This window comes from Rousettus aegyptiacus, unplaced genomic scaffold (assembly GCF_014176215.1).
Source record: "Rousettus aegyptiacus isolate mRouAeg1 unplaced genomic scaffold, mRouAeg1.p scaffold_m13_p_2, whole genome shotgun sequence".
Classification (NCBI taxonomy): Eukaryota; Metazoa; Chordata; class Mammalia; order Chiroptera; family Pteropodidae; genus Rousettus; species Rousettus aegyptiacus.
In genome coordinates this window covers 97,656,355-97,677,272 of record NW_023416295.1, presented here as the reverse complement: position 1 = coordinate 97,677,272, position 20,918 = coordinate 97,656,355, and the positions used below count along the sequence as shown (strand labels likewise).

The 20,918-nt window shown below is 36.4% G+C and overlaps 1 protein-coding gene across 1 annotated transcript in view; it reads right to left on the bottom strand.

Moving 5' to 3' along the window:
* Positions 1-3,380: 3,380 nt before the first annotated feature.
* NDUFA9 (NADH:ubiquinone oxidoreductase subunit A9) overlaps positions 3,381-20,918 on the bottom strand; it is a 30,094-nt gene continuing 12,556 nt past the window's right edge. The window contains exons 6-11 of the mRNA XM_016150131.2: positions 19,013-19,115; positions 14,380-14,447; positions 12,966-13,042; positions 8,460-8,555; positions 6,350-6,416; positions 3,381-3,682 (exon numbers count right to left, since the gene is read on the bottom strand). Coding sequence (XP_016005617.1) covers positions 3,512-3,682; positions 6,350-6,416; positions 8,460-8,555; positions 12,966-13,042; positions 14,380-14,447; positions 19,013-19,115 — 582 coding nt within the window. The 3' untranslated portion in view covers positions 3,381-3,511. The remainder of the gene's footprint in view (positions 3,683-6,349; positions 6,417-8,459; positions 8,556-12,965; positions 13,043-14,379; positions 14,448-19,012; positions 19,116-20,918) is intronic.

Sequence of the window (20,918 nt, the reverse complement as noted above, 5' to 3'; positions counted from 1 at the left end):
GAATAGCCAAAGCAATCTTGAAACGAGAATAAAGCAGAGGTACTATTCTCCCTGATCTCAAACTATACTGCAAATCTATAGTAATAGAAACAGTATGGTATTGGCATAAAAAGACAGATCAATGGAACAGAATAGAGTCCAGAAAAAAACCCAAGCATATCCCATCAATTTACAACAAAAGAGGCTAGAATATACAAAGGGGAAAGAATACTTTCTTCAATAAATGGTGTTAGGAAAACTGGACAGCTACATGCAAAGGAACGAAACTGGACCACCATACACAAAAAATAACTCAAAAAGGATCAAAGATTTGAATGTAAGACCTGAAACCATACACTCCTGGAAGAAAACACAGGCAGTATGCTCCCAGCAATGTTTTTTGTTTGTTTGTTTGTTTGTTTGTTTGTTTGTTTGTTTTGGGGGGGTGGTTGGGGGTGGGCTCTAACTCCAATGGCAAGGCAAATAAAAGCAAAAAATCAACAAATGGGATTACATCAAACTAAAAGCCTTCTGCACAGCAAAAGAAACCATTAACAAAACAAAAAGGCAACCTACTGAATGGGAAAAGATAATTGTTTATCCAATAAGGGATTGATATACAAAATATATAAATAACTCCCATCACTCACTAACAACAAAAACATCTGATTAAAAAATGGGTAGAGAATCTGAACAGACATTCCTATGAAAACACATACAGATGGCTAACAGGCACATGAAAAGATGCTCAACATCACTAATCATCGGGGGCATACGAATCAAATCTACAATGAGATAATACCTCACACCTGTCAGATTGGTTATTACCAAAAAGACAAGAAATAACAATTATTGGCAAAGATGTAGAGAAAACAGAACACTCATGCACTGTTGGTAGAAATGTAAATTGGTGCAGCCACTGTGGAAAACAGTATAGATATTTTTGAAAAAATTAAGAAAAAGAACTACCATATGATCTAGAAATTCCACTACTGGTTATCTATCTGAAGAAAGTGAAAACATTAATCAGAAAAGATATGTTTACCTCTATGTTCATGGCATTATTTACAACAGCCAAGATATAGAAATAACCCAAGTGTCTTATTGATGGATGAATGAACAAAGAAAATGTGGTATATATAACTAACAGAATACTACTCAGTCATAAAAAATGAAATCTTTCCATTTGAAACATGGATGGACCTTGAGGACATTATGCTAAGTGAAATAAGTCTGACAGAGAAAGACAAATATCATATGATTTCACTTATATGTGGACTCTAAAAAATAAAACAAAACCCACATTCATACAGAAAACAGATTGGTGGTTGCCAAAGGGGAGGTGGGGTGGGGGTATAAAATAGGTAAAGGGGATCAAGAGGTATTAACTTCCAATTATAAAATAAGTCATGGAGATTTAATTATAGGAAGGGGAATATCATCAATAACATTGTACTAAATTTGAATAGTGACTGATAGTATCTAGACTTACTACAGTGATAATTTTTCAATACATACAAATGTTAAATCACTATGCTGTACACATGAAACTAATATTTTGTCAGTTATATTTCAATAAAAAAAAAGTCCACTAATTCAGAAGTTGACATCATGAATAGTGATGACGTTCACAGTATTTAGGTGAGCAATACAACCCCTCCCACTCGTATCAGGCCACTTCACAGTGGTGCCTACTGTGATTACCCATAGGGATGCAAGTGGTTGATGACTTCATTATGTCTTCAGTGTGGTAGTGCTCGCACATCAATATATTAGAGTATGTTATTTTATTATGTATTACTTCTCTTAATTTCTTATTCATATAAGACATTACACTTCAACTACACATTAGGTAAGTTATGTAGTAGCTCTGACTTTCATATCAGGAAAATAAAGGATGCATTACAAATATATAAGGGGCATTAGGTGTTACAAGAAAGAAAAACTATCCTGGTTGAATGATGATGTTAAAGAAAGCAAGTGTGTAGCATCATAGGTTATGATACAATTGAAGAGATGAGAAACAACATTCCTAGAACATGCAGATACTGTAAGATGCTATACATTACAGAATTCTTATTTCTTTTCAAGTCAAATCCACTCAAATGTGTGCCTACTGGCTGGCTTATGGCCAGCAAGAGTATCATCCAAAATAAGAGATATGTTAACTGAAGAAAAAAGTGCAGCTGCAGTTGGGCCGTTTTCCAATAAACACTGATTCTCACCTATTATTGTGCATGAGAATAGACTGACATGTTTAGTAAAAATGTAATTCCTGAGCCCTTTCTCTAGATTCTGATTCAGTAGATTTGGGGTGAGGATTTACCACCTGAATTAACAATAGGAATCACTCTGCTCTGATGCAGCATTTGCACATATCAATGCTTTTCATACCAGTGTGCGTATAGATCTCCCAGGGACCTACTTAAGATGCAGATCTGAATTCAACAGATGTAGGGAAAGACTTGGTTTTCTGCTTCTAACAAGCTTCCAGGCAATGCTGATGCTGCCGGTCCATGGACCACACTTTTAATAGCACACTTTTGTCTGTTTTTGGAGGACACACAGAAGGGAAGGTAGAGAACTCACCGTAAACACTGATGTTCCTTACTCCGTAAAAGTGAGACAGGCATTACTATAACTGAACAGTATTTTCAGTGACAGTCTCATCCTACAGATCAAGGGCTGAATCATGGTAGAATGCAACGACCCACCTTGGGACATCTGGGACAGTGGTGTGTTAGCTTCACCTCAAATTATGGGCATTTTTACTCATACTGTACTAAGGAATTTGCTGACATTAAATCAACTGTTCATCTGGCTCTCGACTGCAATAATAATAACTCAGTAAAAAAGTCCGAGTCTTAAACCCTGGAGATTACTGCAGAGGCTGGGGCACCGCTTTTGCATGAGAGAGAATCTACATCCGTATATCTGAAATCATCCGGATGTTGTTCTAACAGTGAGGGATAGAGGGCTCAGGTAGTTCAGATCTGAGCAGAGGACTATGGAATTACCGCAAGCAGTTTGAGAATCCACATCTATAGACAATGTTTTATATGTATGGACTATTTTTTACATGTTTGTAGATATATATCATTATGATAAATTTTTTAAATAATAAATTTATATTAGTTATGAAACATTGTATATTTTATCAATTAATAGATAGTAAAAGACAATCACGTATCACATGTGGTAGTCATATTTTGACATTAAAAATATTAATGTCTAATAATATTGTCAAGTAGCTTGACATAGGGAAATTCAAATCCTTCAGCATTTCAGAGAATGATATATATATATATGTCATCATTAAACATATATTTAAAGAAAATTATGCTCAAATTCTAAATGGCTGAATGTCTCAGAATTTTATAAATCACGAAAGAAAATGCTGCTACAGAATATAACCTCAGATGTTTTAATAGAGAGATCTTATTTACTATTTACAGGATTCTCTGATGGAAGTGGGCTAGTCACTAGCCAAATGACCCAAATGACACCAAAAACCAAGGGCAGTCGGGGGCCACTAAATGTTGACAGTCTTGGCTGGCTTCACATCTTCAACTTCAGAAGCTAGCCAGCGGTAAGTGCGATGACGCCTCAGCACCTCAATGGCCTTCATTTCCAGGGGTGTGGCCTGAATGCCAAGGTCTTCCAAGCCAGGCAGGTGAGGCAATGTTAAGTCTGTGATGTGAACCTTTGAATAAACAAAGAACCACAGAAAGCACTGAAAATTTGCCAAGGACACAAAGTGCTATTCTAGCAAGCACTTCAGCACTAGAGATGGCCTGAGTCCTATTAGTGAGACATCACTGTTTTCAAAGAATATGTGGTAGTATTTGATTCCTGGAACTCAGTAAAAGTAAACAGCAGGAAAAGAGTTTAGGGAAAAAGAAGGCAAGTTCACAAAATATTAGCTCAAAGGTGCCCAGCACTATCCATGAGCACAGGACACTGCCTATAAGTGAGTCAGTCATTCTACAGACTTAAATGGAAATAAATCTAGATTGGAAAAGCGCAAGTCATCACATTTATTAGGGGTAACTTTATAGGAGGGTGTAAGAATAAAATAGGTACTAAGGCAGAGCTAACCTATTCCCCAGTTCTCCCTGTGCCTGTGCTCTGCTTCAGTTTTAAGTGTTGAATTAAGAAGATAATTAGCATTTGTCCTTGCTCAATAAGAGAAAATCCATTAACCTTTGTGCTCCTGCTATACTTAATCTGGTTGGCTAATGCTCAGTGAAGATCAAAAATCCAAACCTGTTTTGTCTCTGGGGAAGGAGAATAAACTAAAAGACTTCCAAAGATCTCAGATCAATCATCCAAAAGCACAGAAGAGAATCAATTTGCATATAGAGCAGCATCAATCTTTTATCCTTCACCCAACAAAGTCTGCAATTCTTTTGTGAGTGCTATAAAGCAACTTCCAAACCAAATCTAAAGCCCATTCAGCCTACTGTATTAACGCTTTTTCAATTATAAATATAAGAGGCACATTAGTGTAAGATACACTGAAGTGTTCTGATAATCAGTTCTTTCTGATCTTTCATGAACATAAAAGGGATGCCTTGAAAATAGTCTTAGCTTTCCAGCCTGTCAGAGGGGAGGATAATTACTTCCCATTCACATCTGTTCCCTAAGGGCTATTTTAGCTGTCAGGTAACATTCAGAGGACAATCCGGCTATTTCTTGTTGATAAAAGGTCAATAGGTCCTCAAAGGTATTTCTATTGTCTGATACAGTATTTTTTATTTTGTGTCTTCCCTAGAAACATTTCTACCTACAAACAGTGGGCAGTGATCAGTAAGGAATATTAGCAGAGGAGACAGCAAGATCGAAGGAGCCAGAGCTCTGAAATTCGACGCACTATACTGAGAACAGAGAGGCAGCAGGAGACTAGTCAAGAGAATAAGAAAGGAGGAGTCTACCCATTTGGATTAGTTATTATTTCTTTTACCTTTCTGTAAGTTGAAAATTTTCAATACTATTATAAATGTTTTCATAATAAAAAGCTGAATAAAAAGGTAGGCAGAGGGACATGCTCTAAGATCTGGTATATATTTTGAGGATTGCCAGAATCATACTTGCCCATGGTCTAGAGCTGTGCTGTCCCATACAGTAGCCACCAGCCAAATGTGGTGATTTAAGTTTAAATTAATTAAAATTAAATAAAATTAAAATCTTATTTCTATAGTCACACAAGCCACATTTCAAGTGTTCAACAGTCACATGTTGCTAGTGGTTCTATCTTAGACATTGTAGCTTACAAAACATTTTCATCATTGCAGAACGTTCTATAGGAGTGCTGATTTAGATCTAGACTGGATGGGAAAGAAAGAAATCAAGGGGAATCTCTACATTTTTGACTTGAGCAACAGAGGTAATAGTGATACCATTAACTGCAATGAGAGAGGCAGGCTTGCAATTCATTTATGGACATGTTATATTTCAAAAGACTAATAATATATCTAAATTGATAAAAGAGACTGCAGCTGGGTTGCGGGAAACAGTTCGGGGCTGGAAGTAAAATTGAAGCCATGAGCTTTACAGATAGCAGCTGGAGCATGGGACTAGGTGAAGGACATTAAGAGAATGAGCAAAGACAGAAAAGAACTGAGGACAGAGACTTTGGGTCCCTCAACATTTAGAGATGGGGGAAGAAAGTGAATCAGGAAGACATATCGAAAAGTATGGCCTAGTGAGAAGAGGGTAAGTAAGAGAATCTGGAGCTTGCCAGAAAAGTGATGGAAATTCAGGGTTTCAAGAAGGAGAGAGCATGTCAGAGATGGAATGAAATGGAGGTCAGAGAACTGACTCGCATTTGGCAGAATTGAGATCATAGGTGAGACCTTGAGAAGAGCAGTTTTAGAAGAGAAATGAGACTAAAAGCCTGAATGGAGTGGGTTAAAGAAAGAATGAGGTAAGAAGCTGTCAACAGCAGGTACAGACAGCTCTTCTGAGGAGTTATGATGCAAAAGGATAAACAGAATGGAAAAGGGAGGACTCTGACTTTAAAAAACCTGGAGCTCTTAAGGCATGTCTGTATCCTCATGGGAATGAACCAATGGAGAAAGAAAAATTGATGATGTCAGAGAAAAGATAATGGAGAACCACACCCTGGGGCAGGCTGAGAGTGGATGAGTCTGAGTGCACAAGCAGAGGGGCTGACCTCAGATGAGTAACAGATAGGAAGCATGAAAATAAGGAAATAAGCAAACAAAAATAAGGAAGCAAGCAAACAAAAATCAATTCTAACTTATCTGTCTCTATACTCTGGTTTTTCTTCAGATCATATAAATCTTTCACTTTCTGTTAACTTATCTGTCTCTCCAACTTTGACCAATATCTATACAGAGATACTCACCCGCTCCACTTTATCCCTTGTTGTCCAGGGCTCAAATGGAGTTATTTCAAAGAGCCGTGCTATCAATCTGTACAAAGGAATAAACATGACACATGTGATAAATGTCTCCATGCCCAATATTCAAACTAACCTATAAGAATCATAGGAAGAGAGGCTACTGTAGAGGCAGGAAATTCACAATTTTTTTTTTTTTTTTAAGAATATCCTGGCACCGCTACCTGTGATGTTAGCTCCCCTTTCAAGCTAAGCCAACCTGAGCACTGTAACTGCTGGCACTCTGTTCTCTACCAAAGAGACAATGAATCTTAAAAATTGAAAACTAAAATAAAGCCACCACCAACAACAAAACAAAAAATTTCCAACATTCAGTGAAGTCTAAAATTCAATCTAAGCCTCAAACATTCAAATATGCTACCATTACGAATGCAAGGCATCGAGTTTCTGTCATAAGTACCCTTGGGGCGGTAGGTGTTAAGCTACCATACAAGGTACCCTAAGAATTCCTTGGACTCTCCAAAGAGGACTAGGGGCAAGGGAGTATATGTTCTGAGTATCACCCATCAGTACAGACAGCTCTACTTTTATCTGATTACTTAGTGGGCCTTTATGTAAAGAGGCATTGAACATAGGGTTCCATAGTAAAAAGTAAAAAACAAAAAAACATCATTCAACATGTGGCATAAATAAATGAAAAAGGAAGCTGAAGACTAGTCAGGATTCCTCAGGAACATATAAAGCCTCAGATTCCAGACGAACTATTCCAATGGCAGAAAAAGGCACTTTACTGGGCTAACACAGCTTAATAAAAACACCCCTTACAAAGCTTCCAACTTTCTATGCTCTGGCTCTACGCTAACAGATCACTTCTGGCATCCATTTCAGTGTCCTCGGTGCGCCACGCTATGTGCATATGCCAGTTCTACGATAACTCTCAACTGTATGCACAACCAAGAAAGCAGCTCCCTCCAATCTGGCTTACACCCCTATTCCACTGCAATGAAAACACATGACCTCACTACTAACTCCAGTGGATACTTTTTAGTCCTTTATCTTATTTGAAATTTCTCCAGCATTTCACTCCACAAATATTAACAGAGTGCTTACTTACTGTATACCAAGTATTGCTCCAGGTGCTCACAATACAGATGTGAATAACAATGTTCCCCTCCTTAAAACATTCCCTGTCCTTTAGTATATAGGCTTCCAAACTCTTCGTTTTTCACTTAAATATTTGATAACTCTTTCAGCCTCCCTGATAAATTTATCTTATACTGCTGATCCCTTAAATGGAGGTATCCCTCAAACTCCGTCCTCAGCCTTCCTCTTCCACTCACTATGAGGAAGTAGACAGCCTAAAAATAAAACATTCTCAGTATGTTATCATCACACTGCATTCTAATTGTCTGTTTTTCTTTTACCCCTGTTAGAGGGTTTACTGTAACATCTTGAGTCCCTAGGACATTGCCTATGACATAGTAGGCATTCAATAAATGTTTGTTGAATAAATGAATGAAAAAATCATATGAAGTGAACTGCCATGCTGGTTTATAAGTCAATCTCTGGAAAACTGGATGTGAAAGCATCCCTGACCAGACCACTAGTGTGTGGCATAATTCTGAGATTCTAAACCTACAAAGAAAAGAAGTGAACCAAGAAGCAGGAAATGAAGATAAGGCAACCACAGGCAAACTCCGAATCAACTTAGCTCCTTTCCCCAACTGCATGACCAGACTGGTTTAACAAAAAAGGATCCCTTTGCCATTTCTAGGTGGGTGCTATGAAACAGAGGGAAACCTGAAAGCTCCTTTACCCAATCTGCCAAGCAAGATACTTCTCCAAACTAAAACTTAGTAGTTTTTAATTAGAGAATTTGAAGAACTGCAGATTTAACCTCTAGACACACACTGTTTTTCTCATCCACAATAATCTACATTTCTCTTTCTGGTTTTTCCCTAGACTAACATCAAGACATCATGGGCACATCCTAGCTAGAGATTCAGAGATTGCACTGTACCAGACATACTCCTTAGAATCCTAAGTGAGAGCATCACCAACAAATGTATCAAGTTAGCTCTATTTGAGAAGGCACAAAAAGAAGCACTATACTTACTGAAAGGCAAAATGTGGCAAAGGGTATGGCAGGAAGGGCCTGTGAGCCACAGCAAAAGCATACTGCACCAGGTCATAAAGAAGGTACCGATTGGGCCTATAAAAAGAAAACTCATAGTTATTCAAATTATTTGCTCCTACAAATTTTATTTTTTAATTTGACAAAAAAAAAATGTCATTTTTCTTTTGAAAAAGAATACATATGCACTGCAGTAAATACAAATTAGCACAAAGAAAAATCATCACAATCTCACCAAAGATAGTTCATACATTTAACATATATCCTTTTCATTGCCTCACATATACATTTTTGTTTCTATAAATGTAAGATGACACAGTTCGTCCTATTCTGTAATGACTTTTTCATCTGATATTAAATCACAATCATCTTTCAATGTCATTAAATATAATATCTATTGCATGTTTAATGGCTGCACATACTGTACTACATGTAATCCTATTTTACCAATTCCTAGTTTTTGGATATTTAAGCTATTAAAAAGATTTTTATTTTATAAAACAATGCTTTAATAAACAGTGTTGCAGTAAATATTTATACTTACCCATAATTATGTATTTATAATACATTCTAGGGTAGAACTGGCTCATCATACATTTTGAAATTTTAAGGCTTTTATTGAATACTTCCAAACTGTCTTCCAAAATGGTTATATCAATTTGCATAAAATGCTAGTAGCCCCTCATCAAAATATTTCAGTCAGAAAAAATAAACAAAATTTTGCCAATCTGCTTCGTAAAAAGGTGCCTCAATGTTTTAATTAGCATTAATTTAATACTAAATATTATTTTTTTTTCTTCATTTATTTTTGGCCATTTACACTTTTCTCTCTTTCCTACTGGTGTCCCTGTCTATAAGAATGATTTGTAAGTGTTCTTTATATTTTAATGATATAGTTGGAAAAATCTTTTATTGTATTTTACCTTTTAATGTTTAGGTGTTTCACGGCATACAAACATTTCAATCAATCAAAACTACTGGTTTCTTTTACTTTATGGTTTGGTTTCATATTTAGAAAATCCCTTCATAGTCACCAGTGATACAACTTTCCACATATTTTTACTAATGCTTTTGGGTTTTTAATCCATAAAATAAGTTCCTTCTGAAACAAATTTTTGTACTGTTATAAGGTAAAGACGTAACACCATTTACCGAATCCCTCTATATTTTTCCTTAAGACTGTTCCTCGACTTTCTATTCTATTCCATTCATCTGAACAGTTTTGTACCTGTATAAGCTAGCTTTAATAATTACTATTGCTTATGATACATTTTAATACCTCTTCACCTATTTTCCTAATTCAGCCTATGATAGCTGAGAGCTAAATGAAAGTAATTTAGTGAGAACCTCATCATTCTAACATTTTCGCCAAAACAAAACAAACACAAAAATATCAGCTAGGAGAAATATCAGACAAAGCCCTCACATAGCTTCCTTCAAGTTTCAGAAGGGTGTGTAAAGATCACTGCAGGGCAGATAATGTATGCTGTGCCAAAGAACAATCTGTAGTCTTTATGATGACAAGCAATACTGATATGGTAGGTAAACTATTTATGTCACATACTTGCCCTCCAGCTGTTCTAAAGCACTTTGTGTTCCATTAACTGTGACTCAAAAACTGGTGTTAGATGCCCCTAGTCACAGAGAAAGGAATTTACCAATTCCTATGACAACGAAGCCTGTATCCTTCTGAGCTTAGTTTTCATGGTCATTCCTTTGCAAACATCCTCAGCAAAACCTTGTCCCCCAGCCTCCTCTCTACTATGCTAGAACAGCAAAACCCTTACTCTGGTTAACCCAAGTATCTGCCTTCTCTGTGCCTGAGCCCCCAGAAAAAGAAATTGTAGGGAAAGTACAACTGGGCTAACTGGCTTCATCTTCTATTTTTGATCACTACCTTCGAATGAAAAACTTGGTTCTGCTCTGCAATCCTATTATTCTCTCCTAGGAGTACTCTTTTCCTGTTATCCCAAAGAGTACTTTCCTATCTTCCCTATCTTCTCTGTTCTCAGATTTTCCATATACCTCCCTGATCCACCCCATTCTGCCTTTTAGCTGATGATCTCACTTGTCTTTATCATTTTCTTAATGATGTCTTTGGAGATATGAAAGGTTTTAATTTTGATGAAGCCTAACCCAAGGTCTAGATTTTTTTATTTTTCTTCCAAAAGTTTAGTTTTACTACTTACATTTAGGTCTCAGATTTATTTTTTGAATTAACTTTTTCATGATGGTATAAAATAAGGCTCAATGTTCATTTTTTTGCATTTGGATACCCCAGTATCATTTGTTAAAAAGACTATCTTTTCCCCTTTGAGGCGTTATGGCACACTTGTCAAAAATCAACTGTCCATAAACCTAAAGGTTTATTTCTGAACTACCAAGTCTGTTTATTGATCTATATGTCCATTCTTATGCCAGTACTAAACTTGATAATTGTAGCTTCAGAGTAAGTTTTGAAATTGAGAAGCTTAACTGCTACAACCTTCTTCTTCTTTGTCAAATGGTTTCAGCTATTGTGGGCCTTTTGCATATTATAAATTTAGAACAAAATTGTCAATTTTTGCTAAAAATCTTATTTTGATTTGATTAAGTTGAATATACAGATCAATTTGGGGAAAACTGCTATTTTAATACTGCTGTCTTTTCAAAACCATGGACATGGGATGTCTTTCCATTTATTTGTCTTCTTTCATTTCCCTCAGTGTACAGGTCTTATACCTCTCTTGTTAAATTTATACTTAAGTATTTTATTCTTTTTTATGCTATTGTGATTAAAACAATTCTCTTGATTTGATTTTCAGATTGTTCATTTGCTAACATATGGAAATTGATTTTTACATGTTGATCTTGTTCCTTGTCATCTAGTTAAACTTGTTTACTAGTTCTCATTGTTGTATGTGTGTGCATCAAAAGGTATTTAATGAATGAATGAAAAACAGAATGAACCAATATCATGTAATTAAGAACTATGCAAAACCTAGAAACAAAATTAGGGTCTTATGCCTCTGCCTTAGCCTCAAAGTGTCAGGAAGATAAGAAAAGTTTTCCCCTGGACCTGAAGAGACAAAAGAGAAGTATAGATACATTTTTTACAATTTCACAAGGATAAACGCCTACACTGCCATGTCTAGAGTAACTTGACCCATCACTATGCCAAACAAATAGGACTTACTAAAGCCTAGCAAAGAAACTGGAGTTGCTGGGCTAAACGAAAGAAAATGGCTAACTCATCTCAGAGCTATTCTCACTGAGTAGTAGTAAAGGTTATAAAGCCATTTCTATTCATTTAATCCTTGGAATCCTGTCTAAGTACCTCTTAACTAAAGCCTGATGATGTCTTTTCAGTGTAGAGTTTTATGAAACCTGTGGTGAACTCAATTTTTTGTGACTAACTTTCCTAGAGTATATAACTGATTGCATGTTAATACACCGAATTGGGAACTCAAAGAGAGACATGTGTCTTGCAGCAGCTAGTTGACAGGGAAACACAATATAAATTTTTGGAAAGGCACACACAAATTTTACTAAACTACATTTGTAATAATAGTGAAACATAATAATGTATAGATTCATAATCCTGGAAATAAATATTATGCATCTGGCTTAGAGAGAAAGTGTCTCTTTTTTTAGAAGCAAATATTTCTTAGAAATTAGGCTATGCCTGAATTGTTGAATTAGGTCCCCACATTTCACAGAACATCAGGTATCATTAGTTTCTTTCACAGAATGACAGGGTTCTGAGCCAACTATTAGGTGGATTTGGTACTTTTCGATTTGGTAGACTGAGTCTTAGTTTTTTCAGTTTTAGTTAATTCAGTAAAAATGTCCTAAACCTAACTGTGACATAATTTAACAATTTCAGGTAAGGCACCTCCCTTAACTGTGTCCTACTTTTTCTGGAGAGCAAATTTCAACAAAGAGAGCATATAACAAAATATCAGTTTTGCACAGCATTAGCAATTGTACCCTAAACCAGTCATTTCCAACCTTTTGGGGCATTAAAGTACTCTAACAAAATTAATTTGATTTGCAACTGTACTTACTCCCTAAAAGTGTTTTGTTTGTGTTTTAGAAATTATAGTAATATAATTTTATAATGTATTATAAACATCACGGGCATAGTATAAAATTATACTTGTGGTTCACTGGACTAAGTATATATAATAGTCTAGGGCAGAGGTTCTCAGACTTTGGTGAGAGAAAAACCACTGATCAAAGGAGATTCTCAGGTTCCCTCAAATTCTGACTTCACGAAATCATTCAGAAGATTCTGATAATGGTGGCCTTTGGACAGCTGTTTGAGACACACTGGCCTAAGGTCTAAGGGAATAAGGTTTCTGGAATAAATACAGTGGAAGAAAAACACTATAAAAATGTAACAAATAAATCTGTTAGTGACATGTGTAGAAATTATTGTTGTAAATCATTATGATTCCTTCATTTTAACAGGTACCATAATTTTAAAGTCAAACTCTAGCCACCTACCCAACAAAGGCAAAAGTTTTCCCTCTGGCATCTGGCTCCTTAATTGCATTAATGATTCCTTTGGATACATCTACAACCTATAAGAAATTATAATATGTGTTTAAATAATTGTTGGGGTTGTGGGGAGAGAGAGAGAGAGAGAGAGAGAGAGAGAGAGAGAGAGAGAGAGAGAGAGAGAGAGAGAGAGAGAAGAGAGAAAGAAAGAAAGAAAGAAAGAAAGAAAGAAAGAAAGAAAGAAAGAAAGAAAGAAAGAGAAGAAAGGAAAAAGGGATTGAGGGAGGGAGGGAAGAACGAAGGAAAGCACATCGCATCAATCACACATACACAAAACCATAAAAAAATTAAGATAATGGCATTGCCTGTATTCAGAAAGCTTCTGCGAGAACCCACTACTCAGGAGCTCAAATAATCTCCACATTGGAAGGTTCGCATAAACATTTTCTCCAGTCAGAGGATGTTTATCTTCAGATGGCTGCCAAGGCCTTCTGATTTACCTTTGCCCACTATCTCTCCAATTTCATTCCTTACCGTTCCTAATGCTGTTACTCAGCTATCACAAGCTATTAGGCTAAACTACATGGAATTGCCAATATTCTACTACTTTGACTTTTGAAAGTAATTTCATATGTTTGTAGACTCCATGGTTTTCAACTGGGTTGACTTTGGCTCCCAGGGGCATTTGGCAAATGCCTAGAGACATTTTTACTTGTCACAACTGTGGGGGTGGGTGGGGGGTGGGGGGGTTGGGAGTGGTGGTGGTGCTACTGCCATCTAGTGGTTGGGGACAGGAATACTAGTAAACATTCTCCAAGAGCCTCTACAAGGAATTATCTGGCCCAAAATGCTACTAATGCCACAGTTGAGAAACCCTAATTCATAATATGGACCTCAAAATGCTTCCTCACCTCTGCGTCCCTGTTTACACTGTTTCCTCTGAATGGAATACTCTTCCCCAACCCCCTTCATCTGACTTACTGTTAGTCCTTTTTAAGGTCTCACCTTAGACGTCATTTTCCAGAGCTGGCCCTCAAGTATGGATTAGGTGTTCCTCTGAAATAATTACCTAAACCCTTCTCCCCTTCACAGCACTTACCACACTACATGATAATTGCTTGGCTGACCTAACTCTAAAACCATCTTGAGGATAGTAATTTGTGTTTCCCTAGTTAAAACCTTTATATCCTCAGTAGCATGTACAGTGTGCCTAGCACATTAAGGATTCAATACATTATTCTTAAGTGAATGAGCAAGTAAAGACACAGAGAATACATGTACCTCTTAGGTAAACAGAGAGGCAGCCAGTTGAAGCAAATCGATAAGAAGAAAATGACAGGGTTACAGGATTAGGATAAAACCAGAAAACTGATCATCTCAACCTGAATTCAGCTAAAGCCTCTTCATCCAGGGTACTTACATATACTGGTTGTTTCACGGTCTTCATGCCCAAGGAAATAAGAGGTACGCCACCAAACCAGCGAATATCTGGTAGAAGAAAGAGAACCATTCTTAGAAAGCCTAAGTGGCTATAAGCCTCACCAATCTCCAGGTACTCCAGATTAACAGAATCATTTTGCATAATATAAATAATGAAATAAATGTGACTGACATTGAGGAAGCTAATGAGCAGCCACTTGGTTTTGGCACAACAAACATGGAAAGTAAAAAGGCCAAATATTTAAAGACACAGAGAGAAAAGGAAAAAGGTCAAATGGCTTGGCTACTTGTCTTCTACTCAACAATGCTAAATGTGTGGCCACTCTCAAGACTGGACTCTAACTGCACTCCATCTTAAGTAGGAATATAAGAAAAGATGCTGGTAAAAATGGGCATTTAGTATAGGATAAATGCAGTATCACGAATATGAGGGAAATGGTGCTGAGACAAGCATTCTACTATCTGGGGAAAAAGAAAGGAGAGGATAAGACAGGACAGGACAGGACAGGAAAGGACAGGACAGGACAGGAAAGGACAGGAAAGGACAGGACAGGACAGGACAGGACATGACAGGGCAAGAAAGAAATGGCTTGCATCTCACCATAAAGCAAAACAAATCAAATTCCAAGTACAGTAAGTGTAAAGGTAAAAAAACCTTTCAAAAAAAATTTCAGAAGTAAAAATTATTTATAAGAGCATCAAAAAGAATAAAATACTCAGGAATAAACTTAACCAAGTTGGCTAAAGACTTACACACTGAAAACTACAAAACATTGCCAAAAGAAATTTTAAAAAACAGAAATAAATGGAAAGACATTCGTGTTCATGGAATGGAAGACAATACTGTTAAAATGTCAAATCTACCTAAAGCAATCTACAGATTTAATGCAATCCCTATTAAAACTCCATCCTAAAATTTATATGGAATCTTACAGAACCCTGAATAGCCAAACTATCTTGAAAGAGTTGAAGGTATCATACTTCCTAAGGCCTATTATTAATCAAAAGAGCATAGTGATAAAAACAGTAGTATAAAAACAGATATATAGACCAATGGATTAGAACAGGGGAAAATAACCCTTGTACATATGGTAAAACATTTTGGACAAGGTGCCAAGACAGTTTAATGAGGAAATGAGTCTTTTCAACAAATGGTACTGGGAAAACTGGATATCCACATATAAAAGAATGAAGTTGGACCTTTACCTTACATCACATATAAAAATTAATTCAAAATGGACCAAAGACCTAACTATAAGATCTAAAACTATAAAATCCTTAGAAGAAAACAGAGGGAAAGCTTCATGACATTGAACTTAGCAATGATTTCTTGGCTATGACAATGAAAGCATAGGCAACAAAAGTAAAAACAGATAAAGTGGACTACATCAAAATTAAAAGCTTCTGTCCATAAAAGAACACAACTAACAGAGTGAAAAAGCAACCTGCGTAATGAAAAAAAATATTTGGAAATCCTGTATCTAATAGCAGGTTACTATTCAAAATATATAGAGAGCTCATATAACGCAACAATAACAGAAAACAACCTAATTAAAAAATGAGTAAAAGACATGAATAAGACATTTCTTCAAATAAGATATACAAATGGACAGGAAGTAAATGAAAAGATGTTCAACATCACTAAGCATTAGGGAAATGCAAATCAAAGCCATGAGATACTACCCCACACTACTTTTTTTTAAAAAAAAGAAAGAAAATAACAACTGTTAACAAGGATATAGAAACACTGGAATCCTGTGCACTTGGTTGAAATGTCAACTGGTATAGTCACTATGGAAAATAGTACAGCAGTTCCTCAAAAAATTAAAAATCAAACTATCACATGATCCAGCAATTCCACTTCTGGATATATACTCCAAAGAATTGAAAGCAGGGTCTCAAAGAGATATTTGTTTACCCATGCTCATAAAAGCATTATTCACAATAGACAAAAGATGGAAGCAACCCAAGTGTCCATGGATGGATGAACAGATAAACAAAATGTGGTACACACACACAGTGAAATATTGTTCAGCCATAAAAAGGAAGGAAATCTTGTCACATGCTACGACATGGATAAACCTTGTAGACATTATGCTCAGTGAAATAAGTCAATTACAAAAAGACAAATACTGTGTGATTCTGCTTACATGAGATATCTAGGGTAGTCGAATTTAGAGACAAAAAAAATGGTGGTAGCCAGGGGACGGAGGCAGGAAGAAATGGGAAGTTGTTTAATGCACATAGTTTCAGTTTTGCAAGATAAAGAGTTCTGGAGATTGGTAGCACTATAATGTGAGTATATATCAACGGTACTGAACTGTATGCCAAGAAATAGGAAGATGGTGTCTTAGTCTGTCATAACAAAATACCATAGACTGGAAGACTTATTTAAACGAGAAATTTATTTTTCAGCTCTGGAGGCTGAAAAGTCCAAAAAGGTGTTGGCTGTTTTGGTTCCTGGTGAGAGCTCTCTTCCTAACCTGCAAGCGGCCAACCTTGTTCTCAAATGACCTTTCCTCACTGCATACACACAGGAAAAGATAGATCTCTTTCTTCCTCTTCTTATAAGGCCACCACTCCTATTGGGTTAGGACCCCACCCTTAGAGCTCCTTTAACGTTAATTGCCTCCTAAAAGCCCTATCTCCAAATACAATCATACTGGGGGTTAGAGCTTCAATAAATGAATTTGTGAGGGACGTACTTCAGTCCATAGCAGATGATAAATTTTATCTCATATATTATATTCTCACCACAATTTTTTAAGTGGAATACAGAATGTGAAAGGACACAAACCATGGGGGGGAAACATATGATAAAAACATCTAAATTGGATAAATGAACTATAGTACATCTGTATAATGGAATATTATTCAGTTATAAAAAGAAATAAGCTATTAGGCCATGAAAAGACATAGAGAAAACTTAAATGCACATTGCTCAGTGAAAGAAACCAATCTGAAAAGGCTACAGACTGTATGATTTCTACTATACAATCTTCTAGAAAAGGCAACATTATAGAAACAATAAAAAGATCCATGTTTGCCAGGCATTAGGGTGAGGGTGGGAGGTAAGTGGGCAAAGAGGGGGGAATGAATAGGTGGAGCACAGTAGATTTTTTAGGGCAATGAAACTATTCTATATGATATTCTAATGGTAAGTATATATTATCATACATTTGTCAAAATCCACAGAATATACAACATAAAGAATGAATCCTAATGTAAACTATGGACTTTAGTTAATAATAATGTATCAATATTGGCTTATCAATTGTAAGAACTGTACCACACTAATGTAAGATAATAATACGGGAACTGTCATGGGAGAAGGATGAGGAGTTAAAGGATACATGAGAACTCTGTGCTCTGCATTCAATTTTTCTATAAACCTAAAACTACTCTAAAAAATAAATCCATTATTAATTAAAATAAGAATTTTAAAGTAAACAAGCCAACCAAAAAGTTACAGCAAATGTAAGAAAAGATATGTATCCTTAAAAGGTAAAGAGCCTGAATAAATCACTAAGAAAACCACCTCTCCAAACAAACAAACAAACAAACAAATAAATAAATAACCCACCTGGGCAAAAGACAGCATAGAAAACTCACAGACGTAATACAAATAGCTCACAAGGAGAAATAGGAAGCTTCTAATAAAACAGTAATTCACTAACCTTTCTAGTACTTCCTAGGAGGAAAGTATGAATCCTCTCCAGATATAAAAGTGAATAAATGGAGAGGTAAAGATGGTTTCTTATCATAGACTTAAAAATGTATTCTCCTCTCCTGTGCCCATAGAAGTACAGGAAAATCATTTTTTCACCCCTAAAATCTCATTACTGATTTTCTCTGCCAAGACAAGTCTAATTAGTAAACAAACAAACAAAAACCCTAAGAATAAACATAAATACCTCCCAGCCTATGAAATTAGTTTACATACCAACTGACTACTTTTAGTTTATCAATGGCCAAATTAATATTTATTAATCTCTAATCCCATTCCATAGAAATTGCCATTAACAAGGAAGATCTATTAATGTGTTTGATAAAGTATACTACCTTTCTGTCTTTGAAAATCAACATCTAAGTCTTAGAAACATGGCAATCAGAGAAAGTGAGAGAGCAATAAAGAAACTGGTTTCATATGAAAGAATAAAAGTATAGAAGTATAAAAGTATAAATGAAGCCAATATTTAAGCATTAAATATGTGCCAGGTGATATAATACAGGCTACTTCATCTAATTAACACATCACTCTTGAGGTAGACATTATTATCTCCATTTTAACAAATAAGGAAGCTGCCACTCAGAGTCATGCCAAAGTCACAGAGCAGGTTAGTCCCAGGGCCAAAATTTTAACTCAGGTCTCTGACTTTCAAGTACATGCTCTTTCAATGAATCTAAGTTGCTTCTTTTGATGCAAGTAACAAAAATCCTGAGAAGGACCATGTTGGCTAGACAAATATAATAACCTTGGGGAGAAAAAGGCAACTTGGGGGAGAAAAAGTATAATTTCAGTCTGTCAAGTCAGAGAACATTGTTAGCTTGTGCTTAACTTTGACAAGGTTAACTGGTTCTCCTCTCTTCTACCATTAAGAAAGAATACGCACTTGCAAAATAATTTAGGAATCTATCTTCTCGTCCATAGATGTCTGACGGCTTTATGATAGTGGCTTCTGGAAATGCATCTCTCACTTCTTTGTCTCCAACAGCCTAAACAAACAATCAAATAAAAGAGTTCTCAGATGAGTAAAAAGAAACCTTCCATTATTTCCACTATCAGGGCACTACTTGTATTACAAAGGTCATATGTTCATTCAGATTATAGTAATGATACTATTCATAAAACTCAGTTAACCAGAATTTTTTTTTAAAAAATCATACATAAAAATATCCTGTCTCTTACAACTCTTGTTGGGTTTCTTCTCATATTTAGTCTCAGGAAGCTTACACAGAAAGAGAAAAACCAGAGTAGAATTTCCAAGCCTCTATTTTTCCTTCTAATTACAGATTTTCTTGTCTGTCAACCACCTAGCAGCCTGCCGGAGAAAGGAGAGTGCTGAAGACACTACCTTGATGAAAGTTACGGCAGTACATACCTACCCGGGAGAGGTCCAAAAGAGGGTCCTTAATCTTCCTCCCCTCACCTGTTATCACCCACTCATCTCCTAGACAAGTCCTCTTGTTCAATGCAGACATCGGCACCTCGTTCAGTCCTTCTTTCCATCCCAACTTCCTTTTCACCTACGCCACCACTGTGGGTGACATCGAATTTGAAAAGGACTTGGACCTCTCAGTTTCTTGAGCTTCTCAACTCCAATGACCACCTCTTCACTCTACCCCTACACTCTCGATTTGGTCAGGCTCAGATCATATCAATGACTTAAGTGCCCTTCTTCTGAAACACTAAAATGAAGACATCCTACTCCTAAATTACAAACTTCTATTTCCAGTCTGCATGTTCTTTGTTTATCTGCCCCTGAGATATGTTTCTCAACTTTCTCTGGAACCCTAGTCCACTGATTCTGCTTGTAACACTGTCTTTCCTTGGCTTCTTTATCTCGTTATTCTCCTGATTTCTCTTCTATCTCATCATTACCTCTCTTCAGTTTTTTTGTTTTGTTTCTTGCAGGTGCCTCCTGCAATTAGTGGTCTACAAGACCACTAATTACTGGTATTCCTCTCCTCTCAATCTACACTTCCTCTCTAGGCCATCATAACACCCCCCCCCCCCCGCTGCCACCATTGTTTCAACAACAAATGCTGCTGACTCCCTAATTTATACCTCTAACCCAGACCTCCCTTCTGGGCTGCAGGATCAGAAAGCCCATTTCGCCACTGTTACCTGGATGACTGACATACATATGAAATGCAACCCGAATCTAAAACTGGATCATGGCCATGCCACCCTGAATGCGCCTGATCTTGTCTGACCTCAGAAGTTAAGCAGGGTCGGGCCTGGTTAGTAGAAACCACCTAGGAATATCAGGTGCTGTAGGTGTTAAAGTGAGTGAATGAATGAATGAATAGGTAAGAAAAGCAAAATAAATGAATGAATGAATGAATGCATGATGAATGAATAAACAAATAAATAAAAACTGAATCATCCTCTTCCATTCTCCATAAATAGTATTTCTCAATCTTTGCTATACACTAGAATTACCTAAAGAGAGTTAAAAAACACTCAAGTTCTATCCCAAGAGATTCTATTTTAATTGGACTTGGTGCAGCCTGGGCATCAGAATTTTTCAAAGCTCCCTCAGTGATTGTAATGTGCAGCTAAGGCTAAGAATTACTGCCCTAAGCCCTGGTCCTTCTCAAGGGTTTCTCATCTTATTCAACAGTACTGCCATCCACCCTGCTGGACATTTTTGACCCTTTTCTTTCTCACCAGATTCCCTCTACCCTGTTCCTTCCAAACAATCATAAATTCAGATGATTCTATGAATACTACGACAGAAGCAGGCACAATGTACATATTCTTTCTCTCTAATGTAGTATGAGAATGTGAGGCCT